This window comes from Procambarus clarkii, chromosome 93 (genome assembly GCF_040958095.1).
Source record: "Procambarus clarkii isolate CNS0578487 chromosome 93, FALCON_Pclarkii_2.0, whole genome shotgun sequence".
Classification (NCBI taxonomy): Eukaryota; Metazoa; Arthropoda; class Malacostraca; order Decapoda; family Cambaridae; genus Procambarus; species Procambarus clarkii.
Genome location: NC_091242.1, coordinates 3379727 through 3391429, shown reverse-complemented (window position 1 = coordinate 3391429; position 11703 = coordinate 3379727). Strand labels below are relative to the sequence as shown.

At 40.4% G+C, this 11703-nt stretch overlaps 1 protein-coding gene across 1 annotated transcript in view; it reads right to left on the bottom strand.

Moving 5' to 3' along the window:
* Positions 1 to 2284: 2284 nt before the first annotated feature.
* LOC123746845 (modulator of smoothened protein) overlaps positions 2285 to 11703 on the bottom strand; it is a 146770-nt gene continuing 137351 nt past the window's right edge. The window contains exons 3-7 of the mRNA XM_045728642.2: positions 9214 to 9496; positions 7666 to 7721; positions 6067 to 6229; positions 4602 to 4696; positions 2285 to 4449 (exon numbers count right to left, since the gene is read on the bottom strand). Of these exons, the coding sequence (XP_045584598.1) occupies positions 4357 to 4449; positions 4602 to 4696; positions 6067 to 6229; positions 7666 to 7721; positions 9214 to 9316 (510 nt within the window). The 5' untranslated portion in view covers positions 9317 to 9496 and the 3' untranslated portion in view covers positions 2285 to 4356. The remainder of the gene's footprint in view (positions 4450 to 4601; positions 4697 to 6066; positions 6230 to 7665; positions 7722 to 9213; positions 9497 to 11703) is intronic.

The window sequence follows — 11703 nt, the reverse complement described above, 5'->3', positions numbered from 1 at the left end:
AAGAGGAAGCAGGAACAAGAAAACCGGCCAAAGAAGCAAAGAGCCCAAAAAAAGGGAACCCAAACGGGCGACAAGTAGCCCAAACGGGCGACAAGTAGCCCAAACGGCCGACAAGTAGCCCAACCGGGCGACAAGTAGCCCAACCGGGCGACAAGTAGCCCAACAGGGCGACAAGTAGCCCAACAGGGCGACAAGTAGCCCAACAGGGCGACAAGTAGCCCAACAGGGCGACAAGTACTAGGAGCCGACAGACGTTCCAATAATGCGGGAAGTAGCGAAAAACCTTCCCGTACCCTCGAGAACACAGAAGCCAACACTAGTCCCGAAGGCACACGAAGGCGCAGGCGCACCCGAGATCAAAAGTCACGCAGAACCCCATCGAACGGGGAAACATGACAAAAACACCGTCCCAAAAAGCGGGGGAGGAAACATCCACCCACAGGACGGAACCAACCGACTCAAAGGCCAAGGAACCGAGCCCGGGGAGGGGCCGACGTCCAACAGCACGTACGGCGAGTGGGGAGGAAAAACCCCACTCCGCGTAACCACAAGCCCCGCCTAGAGGGGGATAAAACCCCCCACGGGGTCTAACGGGGCCAAGGCCCCCCAAGTCAGCCCCTCCCCAGCCCCGGGAACCTACACGACAGGCCCCGGGGCCGAGCCGTTCCCCCAAAGCCCCGGCCGTACCAGAAAACCGGGGCAGCCGTGAAAACACTAAGGAAGGGAGCCCACTGGCAGACTCATACAACACGGCTGGAGGAACAGGCCCAAATGCCCCCGTCACTACCCCGGAAGGGGAATTCCCCGAGACTGCCCGAGTCTCAACACCACCAAACACCCCGCCCTGAACCTACAGACGGTAAGGAACCGGATGCAGGCAGGAAGGGTGAACCAGGGGAAAAACGAAATACAACGGGGCAGCCCCGGGGCTCCCGGGGAGGAAACCACGAGAACGTTGCCACCACCAAGGCTCAAGTGCAACGCCCCTGCTGCCCGCACCCGCTTTGTTAGCACAACTGGGTAACCGAGCCACAACGAGCAACCAAACTCGCAGGACACCGGGTCGAAGGTGTCACCGACCCCACAGGCAGCAGACGGAGGCAAAACAGAGAGTCACCCAGAGACAAAAGGTGAGAGCAACCCTCAAACTCGCTGGAAGCGAGGGGGGGGCTCTGGGGTCACATCCATCGGACCCGCGCGCCCCCAGGGGTTTCCCAGGGTCCCGAGCGTTTACTTTAAGAGGACTCGCGCTCAGGTAATCCCAGGCAGGGTACTGCTAACCGGCACCCAAGCTACCAAACAACTTTCTAAGAGCTGAACCCCCGGGACGTGTACACTCACGGGGACCTAGCAGGGGGTACCACCAGAAATACTCAGAACACAAGGGACACAAGGGGCAAGAACGAAGGCAGACCCCCCCACCAGGTATATAAACAAAAGAAAAAGAAAACCCCGCAAGAGGACAGCGTACCCAAGCGGAACAGAGCCGGCCGCTATGATTGGTAAAGACAAGCTGCACAGTACCCCGCGCCCCACCAGTGCAAACACTGCCCCTTACTCTAAGGCGAACAAGGGAGACAGAACACCCGAGCACACAAAGAGCGGCCGAAAACCAAGCGGTAAACGGCCAAGCAGGGGCAGGACCCAAGGAACTTGTGGAAGGTGGCCCCAAGCCCCAAGGGCAGTACTTACAGGGCACCTAGGGAAGGGAACCCTAGGCGCATGCAGCCCGAGTACTGAAGAATCACACCCGGCTCACGCACCACCTAGAAAACAGACACCACACTCTAGGTACAGTGCTGAAACAACCACTGGAGCCGGAGCACATAACCATTGCCTATAGCATCAGCCGAAGAACTGATGGGTGGATAGCCGGCGTGGGAGGTCTGGGGCTCCCCCTTCCCCCTCCCGGGGAGGGGGGAGCTGCGCAGACAGCGGCGCGGTGACGTATGACGTCATACTAGTTTCCGTGTTTTCTGTTGAAGAGTTCTATTCACTAGTTCGGCTTAGGTAGCAATTTTCACCAGAATAGGGGTTTGTTTTGGAATGCTTACCTTTCTGGATGCTTGACCCGGTCGATGGCAGACATAGAATGCTTCCAACCACACGGGGGTTTCTATAGGCCATTGCTCCCCTTGCCTCTCTGAGGGGGCCAGGTTCTGGCTCGTGGTCCCCGGTAGGCCCTAGAACTCCATACACATGACTGATGCCAAAGTCTGACATTAGCATATCAGCCGGTAAAGCTCCGGGGAGCCGACGGGGCTCCCCCCAGAAAAGGCCTCTAAATAACTACTGTATATTTACAAAATAAATTAACTCTATATATATATAAACTAGTCTAACAATTACAAGTTAAAAATCATTACCTTTGGTTTTAGTACTACTCATAGTATTACTCATTTCTTTAAGCATTAGGCATCATTCTGTAGGTGCCACTTCAAGAAAAATAAGCTACAGTACTATAGTACCAGCTACTCAAGATGCCAATAAATATTTTCAGTGCAACATCTAAAATTCAGAGCATATCTTTCCAGAACTACGTCAGGATTTCAGAATACTGTATTCTGGAATTATTGATAATGGTATTTTTTTGGGGCTGTTTATCATCAGATTTTTATATTTTTCATAAAAATGGACAACACAGTTTTGTGTAAAATATGCTCAATGTCTTTCCCAAGGCCCAAATTGTTGTGTTCATCTACAAAAAAAAAAAAAAAGAAAAAGAGTTGAATGTAATGAAATGCCAATTTCTTGATAAGCCTTGGTGGCTCCATGAAGTTACCATGACTGATGGCACCTACATTGGCTACAATGGACATCTACAAGGAGAACCTGCCTGTAAACAGACTTCCCTCTTATCTCCAACATTTCCTACGATCCAGCCCCTACAATTTTATTTTTCAAAGGTAGGGCCATGACCCTCAAATGATGTAAATGAACCAGGCCCATTGACTTTCACATGCCCAAAACTCTCTTTAGATCAAGATGGTTTTCAAAACATCTTTATAACTCGTTCCAAGAAATAATTAAGGATTTATAATTGGTTAAATAATAATTGATTTCATAACTATTTTCTGAATAACATTACTGGCACCTTCAAGTCAAATGCAAAATTTCATTGAATGAACTTATCGAAATTCACCACTTCCAAAACGAAAGCCAGCCATACAATTTCTTTCAAAATAGGTCCATTGACTTTCCTACACCCCAAACTGATTCATTATTTTAAGATTTTCATGTTTTTTATTAATCCTATGACAACAGTATTTTAAGATGTGTCACTAGAGTATTTTGAACTCATGACTTTCAGTCTCAAGTTTTCCTCAACACTCAAAATTGAATCTGCTCCAATTAATAATACAAGAGATATGGTTTGTAGACATATTCCTGACAAATCTGAAATTTCAATGGGAGATCCAGTGGGAGGCTTTGATATGTTATTTAGAGGGATCTGTTTTATGGAGGTGCAGATTTTTTATGGCACAGTGATTATCATTAGAATGTATTACGGGTATTACTATTATCAGTGAGGACATGTGCTCAGTGATTAACAAAGCATCTAACCCCAGTTTTCAGCATCACTTCACATGACCTACAGACATGTAACAAAAATGTTAAAGAAGAAACTAAAATATAATACAAAAATAGTGTCATTTATCAGTGCTGAGCTATTCAAAGTCTGGGTAAAGACAATTATCAATTAATAAATCCGTAATATAAAACATTTGTTTTATATTGAGGATTTATATTCATGTGTGTCTCATAAACGAAACCAGATACACGTCACATCCCTATAATATTGAAAACACAAACAATGTTAGAACCTTCTACATAAATAACAAATAGGTGTAAGGATACCCTCTAAGAAAAAAATATATATGTGCACCTAAATTTTTTGCATTTAAAGCACATATCAGGCTATAAGAGAATACAAACTCATTCCATTACAGACCATTCTTAACATAATGGGATGTAGTAAGAGCAAATAATCATTGTGAGATCAAGTATGTATGTGTGTGTATATGTATGTACATATATATGTATGTATATCATGCAATTAGTGTATTTATATAAACAGAACATACTCATTTTCATCAACAATTTTACATAAAGTGTAGAACCCCATTCATAAATAATCAAGAGCTATGAGTAATGATAAATTAACTTACTTTAGGCTGTGTAGTACTGGTGAGGTAACAGAGATGCCAGTAACAACAATAACAGCCGTGTAAAAAAATAGAATATTTACATACAATACAGTAAATTACAATAGTTTATAGAAAGCACTATATAAAATAAAGGAGCAGTTAGTTCCCAGAAAATTATACAAGAGAACTACATAACTCATTATACAACTTAGAAGTGAGGCAGGCAAACCTTTCCTGCGAACAGCTCGGATACCACTGTCATCCATAGTGCCAAGACAAAGAATATGTACGAGTATCCAACCTGTGGAAAAAAGTATATATTGTAGGTTTGTTCAGCACAGATATTTAATGCCCTCCACTTCCTTGTGGGGAAAACAAATTTGAAATCCATCATTCTGTATAGAATTGTCGAGCTTTTACACAAGACTGTACATAGTTTAACATACACTGTACCTGAAAGCTGTTCGGCAACTGATATGGTTCACCTCCGATCTCTTCCACGTAAAAGCCCATTGGAAAGACAACTGCCGCAAGACAAAACAGCACCACTGAGAATAAGCAACACCCTTCATTAATAAATATGATAAGAGACTGAATGAAATCATTTATGTAATGGAAAACATTGTTATTGGAATTGATGATTAACAAAATTATAAAATCACTGATATGTGAATGTCTTCGCTATACATCAACGGGTTTCTATAGTTCCTAACTATAAAAACTCAGACTCAATTATGAGGCAGTTCACATCAAGTACAAAAGCATATATTTCTACAGGAGATATCTTTAGTTCGTGTGTGGAAGTGAATATAGTTGTACTATTAATCACTCATTATTATTTACTGCTAAAACCACTAATCAAACTAACCACAGTTATCCTGGTAGATTTTTATATTTAAATAGTAACAAGATTGGCACAAAAACACACACATACATAAGATTTCATTAATAAAATGGAGTTTTATTGATGAGTTTTATTGTTTTATTGAGTTCATGGAGTTTTGGGGTATTGTATTTATATGAGGCTCCGCAATAACTTTAGGGTGTCCCGCTCATGTGTATTATACTGAAATGCTTTACTGTCTTAACTGCATTCACCAATGGCTAGTGTCAAGTAGTGTATGTATCAGTCATTATTTTACTGTTGGTTTTAGTAATAATACCAACAGGTAAATAATTCCTTTATAGACTTTTATGGTCATAATTTATTTTGCACTAGGCTTATATTGACAAATACAGATTATGAGAAATCAAGAGAGAGAGAGAGAGTGAATACAGATACACTAAAGTAACCTCTAAATCTACTTATAAATGTAACATAACTGATAAATTTTAATCCTCAAAAGTAATTATCAAAAGGTGCCAAGCCAGGAAGATTATGTAGCACTCAATCCTCTTAAATTAAATAGTAAACAAATTAACATTTCCTCAGCATTTATATCATTCACACACACACACAGCGTCTGGTAGCTGAGCGGACAGCACGCAGGACTCATAATTCTGTGGCCTGTGTTCGTTTCCTGGACCAAGCAGAAATAAATGGGCAAAGTTTCTTTCACCCTGATGCCCCTGTTACCTAACAGTAAATAGTTACCTGGTAGTTAGACAGCTGTTATGGAGCTGCTTCCTAGGGAAGGGGGGGGGGATTAGTTAGTAGTTACAGTTGATTGATTGACAGTTGAGAGACGGGCCAAAAGAGCAGAACTCAATCCCTGCAAGAACAACTAGGTGAATACACACACAAATTCTCACACACATTCACACACACTCACACACATGCACTCCACTCACAAGAACTCAACAAAAACAAAATTCAATGCATGTGAAGGAGAGTTTGTAAGTGGTAAAAGCTGACAAAAACTAAAGATTCTTGGTATTCCTTAAGTGTGAACAAATGAATAACTAGGAGTGCACTTACTAGCAGTGAAACCAACCCATCGGGCATATGTCAAGACATATACACCGAGTCGACAGTGTGAGAGTGCCAAGAGTACAATGGTGGCAGTGACACACACACACCCCAGCAGCACACAGCCCAGTGTCACCAGCCATGCTCCTCCTAGAGAGGGGGCATAACACACCTAGAAAACAAGTAGAAAGTTAGCTTTTTACAAGTGATGAGGCTCTGACTGTATTTTGCATTACTGTATAATTTTCTCATGAAACTTATGTAACTAATATGATCTTGATGACCAAACCACACATCAAAAGATGGAGAAATAACATTTTGGTCCGTCCTGGACCATTATCAAATCATGACACACATGACGTGACAATGGTCCAGGATGGACCAAAATGTCGTCGTTTCTCTTATGATGTGTGGTTTGGTCATCATATCTTCAGCCACGTTACAGCAATTCATACACTAATATTTCTCATGCTCTATGGGCTGATTTCACAGTGAAATTTTAATTTCAACCTATTATATAAAGGACAAGTACCAAGAGAATTTGATTGTAAAGAGATTTAGCTACACACTAGAAGGTGAAGGGACGATGAAGTTTCGGTCCGTCCTGGACCATTCTCAAGTTGAATCGACTTGAGAATGGTCCAGGACGGACCGAAACGTCGTCGTCCCTTCACCTTCTAGTGTGTGGTCTGGTCAACATACTTTAGCCACGTTATTGTGCAGATTTAGTTACATCTAGCATACTTCCTATGCCTAGACTTGAAATCTTATTTTAAAAGGAAAAAAGACCCATCAGAACAAATCTGATGAAGGAACCCTAAATTGAAGATTCATTATGCAGGGAGTAATAATAATAGGACAGCACTCAAAAAAACTGCTCAAGACACTATTCAAATCTGAAAGAAGTGGATCAATGCCTACAACTGCCTAAACACAAGACTGGAAAATTCAGGTGCAAGCTCCAGAGAAACAAAGAAGGATGTCAATAGATAAAACACCAGACAGCACTTCTTGGACACCACATGGTGCATGACATGTAACAAGAAGTGAAAGAAGATAAACCCCAAGTGTGGCACCTGGCAGTAGCAAAAGTCGTCAACAGCAGCACCAGGTGACAGCCTGGAAGGTAGCATGAAATAGCATATTCAACCCAAGAGAAGACTGAAAGCCAACACAGGTGCAAAAGGAGGCAACAGCCTATGGGTAACCCAAACAAACTGTCTTGGCAAAATCTGAGACAGCAACCTAGTCACAAAACATGAGCAACAGGAATGGCTAGTAAGGAAATAAAGAGCTATCACTCCGTAATGCTGCACAAATCAGTTGACGCCCTCCAATTCTTTTTTTTGCCAATTTTGAGAAAAGCATCCTTGTCAATAAACGTATACCTTTTAAAATTTATTGACATACCTGTACTTCTTATCACCGTTGTAGACTGAAGCTTAGGTCAGATAATGGTTGTAAATAACACTTTAAGCATAGCTTATCTTCATTCATCCATACTCCACTGTATTCATTTTAAATATTTAAATTAAATGTGAAAAATAAAAACCATTGTGACAAGAATGTTGATTTCAGATTGTAGATTGTCTTGGTCCACTACATTACCTGAGACCTGTTGTGGAGAGTTTCACATGTCCACAGGAGCCCAAGTCGCGTATCTCCTGCAATTGTAATTATTATTAAAATTTCAAAGTAATCATGTGAGCTTCATATGCAAGGTATTATCTCAATATACACCTCAATTTCCCAATGGGCAATTTCTATAGTGGTCCAGTTGGGTCAACAAGCCTATGGTTCATGATACTCCTATTTTGCCACACAAATGTTTCCAGGTATTGTACTATAAATATAAATTTCAAATTTTAAAATTGTTCCTTTTTTATGGCTTTAATGGGTAGACTGTTCCACAAGTACAGTATAATACTTACTCCCAGAATGACGTAATAGTAGACTAAACTTAAATATCCACAGATTAGCAACTATATCACATAATATTACTTTATGACCCTTGGATATTTTATAAGTAGAGTAGTTGCTAAATTAGATTTTTAGATTTATGAGCAAACAAGAGAATGGAGCACACAGATTCATTCTAATTATTCCTATATATAATTTTATAATTATAATTTCCATTGTCAAGGGCAGTAAGCCCGTATATATATATTCTTTAGGCTGGTATAGCATTCCCCCCCCTCCCAAGATTAAATTACTGACCCTCTGCAGGATGCAACCCCAAAACAATTGCCTAACTCCCAGGTACCTACTGACTGCTAAGTGAACAAATGCATTAGGTGAAAGGCAACGTGTCCAAACGTATTTTTGTTCCACCCGGGAATCGAACCCAGGACCCCCAATTTTAAGTTTAGAATGAAGCCAACTATTTTATGAGACCCTATTTCTGGCTAAATGCAAACCAATAAGTATAAATATTATTAGATTACTGGTAAATAAACCTACTTACCATAAATGCTGATTTTATTTCAAAATTAATTTGATTTCACAGTTTTTCCACTGTTGGGGCAGGAAGCCTGTTAGGCTCACTGAGGTCCCCCAATGACTGACCTTTCCCAGGGTGCAACCCACAACAGTTACCTAATTCCTGGGGGCTTATTTGCTGCTACACGAGCATAGGCCATAGAATGCTTACAAGGATGAGTGCCCAAATGCCTCATCCTGCTCATGAACTGAACCTAGGACCTATTATTTGTAAGTCGACTACACTAATGCACACGGGAATCAGACTCCACAGGTCACCATGCTAGGCTACACAAATTCATATATATAATATAATTCATATAAACAAATACTTGCTGCACTGAGCAGCACAAGGGTGATAGGGCTGTGTCGAAAACTCTGCCCGAAATGCTGCGCGTACTAGTGGCTTTACTAGATTGTAAATACTATGCTATGTATTCTCTCTAACCCAATGTACCTCCTTATATATAAATAAATAAAAATAAATAAATAAAAGGTTCCCGAGGAATACAGTTTTTCACGTTCTCTGTATTAACACACCAATTAATTTTTAGAACTAATTTCTGTATATACTTATGTTTTGCGACAGCAAATTCATTAATGATTTGGGAATATTATATGATAAAAATAAATGCGTAAACAAAAATAAGAATGACAAAAACCAAAATTTGGTGTCACCTCCGATATCAGAGACGATCCAGTCGGGCATGGCGAGGCTGACCACGGCGAAGATGTCGGCGGCCAGGAACAGTGCCCCGGAGATGATGGTGAGCTTGTCCATGGTGTGCCCAGCAGTGAGAGACACATACACCTTTTACATCTCCCTCACTGTAAACAAACACCTCCAGCAGAGTATAGACCTCGTGATCTGCGCCTCTATACTCTCCGCACTTTATACCTTCTCCGGAAACTGTCGCTGATGCTCTTTTTGTCTTCCCGAATCTCTCGTCTAACACCATAGCTAAGAGAAAGAATATGATAATTCATTAAATAAATATAATAGTAATTATGAATAATTACTTTATTTTAATAAATGTTAAAGAAATTTTATATTTATGCTTACTTTCAAGATGTGCTTGTCATTTGTTTAGCTTGTGGATTATATGTAATATATAACAATATTGGAATTGTGAGACGCGTATAAAGAGCCACATATATATGTGGGAAGTAGGTTGATTCCTTTTTTTTATTTACAAGCTTTAGTACGCCCAGATGTGTGCTGCTACACTATTATTTATAAAGGATTATTGAGTATATCACAAAAGCAATAAATTTACTTGGCATTTACTGTGCCTCTGAAACCTTTTTTTTTACAATCGTCCACAGGATGGGTATGGGGTGCATAATAAATTTCCCAAACCAAAATGACTTTCACCTGATACCTCTGTTCACCTAGTAATACACAGGGGCCCGGGTTGCACTCTGAGAAAAGTCTGTGCTTGGCTCACGGAAACTTTTTTTTCTACCACAAACGTGGGCACACATTTACAATATTTACAATGCTAATCAGCATATATACATTTCTTTTGTCCTCCATGGACAAGGTTAGAGATCTGTTAAACATAATTCAGTGATATACTGAACAATCAACCACAGGTGATTGTTCTCGTTCTTACTTTATATTCTTGTATAATATCTTGCATATCTTAGCGAAGAGTTAGTGAGTAAGTGTGTGACACTTATACGTCTGTCATTAAGATTACTGCCAGTGCTTGGCATAATACTTAATGTACACACTTTTATACTAATATTATTTAGTCAACCAATAATTATTGAAAGACTTTAAAAATAGATAAGTAAGCACAACTAGGTAGGTATGTTAATATATCTTTAATCTATAGGTATATGAATACAGCTTTAATCCAAACATAAATTAAATATTTTTGCTTTATAAATTGACGGTTATTATACAAATATTTAAAGATTACTAACATTAAAGGGTATAATATTTTTAAATAGTTTAATTTTAATTGTATTAATTTTATAATTAACTTAAATTAACTATATGGTTATTTATCGCAAACTAAATAAGCGATCGCTTTATTTAATGAACATTTCATTTTCTTTCGGCTGGGCAAGTCTCGTATTACATGAAGCAGTTTTAGAAAACGAGTCATAATAGAAACGCTGTTCCCTTACCGGAGTACTAGCTCTGAAATTGCCTGAATTATAATTCATTAAACACTTGGTTTGGTTTTTAGTTTCCCATTTTTAAAGTTTAGGTATTGTCAGGTTATCTTGAGATGATTTCGGGGCTTAGCGTCCCTGCGGCCCGGTCCTCGACCAGGCCTCCTTTTTTGTTACACACCCCCAGGAAGCAGCCTGTAGCATCTGTCTAACTCACAGATGCCTATTTACTGCTAGATAAGAGGAACATCAGGGTGAAAGAAACATTTTGTCCATTTGTTTCCGCCTCCACCGGGGATCGAACCCGGAACCTCAGGACTACGAATCCGTAGCTCTGTCTACCTAGCTGTCAGGCGCCCAGAGTAGGTTAACCTATATACTAGGTTAACCATATTGTATAGGTACATTGTACCTATACAATATGTAATACATCTGTTATACAATGTATATTGTATAACAGATGTATTACATAGTCGATCTTGGGAACAAGTTCAATATATCAAGTGTTCCAGTATTGATATAGAATTGACAGAGTTCAACATACCTCACCCCATGAGGGCAAGTCAGTCAATATGGGACATTCTACAATATAATGTGCAAGAGAGTGCATGTTTTCTTAACCTTACTAGGCCTTAACCTTAAAGAGGCCTGACAGCTGAGTGGACAGCGCTTCGGATTCGTAGTCCAGAAACTCCGGGTTCGATCCCCGATGGAGGCGGAAACAAATGGGCAGAGTTTCTTCCACACTAATGCCCCTGTTCACCGAACAGTAAAAATAGGTATCTGGAAATTAGACAGCTGCTACGGGCTGCTTTCTAGGGGTTTGTAACAAAAAGGAGGCCTGTTCGAGGACCGGGCCGTGAGGACGCTAAGCCCCGAAATCATTTCAAGATAGGCCTAAACACGCTACGTATCACAAAGAATATGAAATTTGTCATATAAAACTGTCTCTTACACCTATACGTTTGTCAATAATATTAACAGTGCTTGGCATAATACTTAATGTAAATAGTTTAATAAAAATTTAATTTAATCAACCAA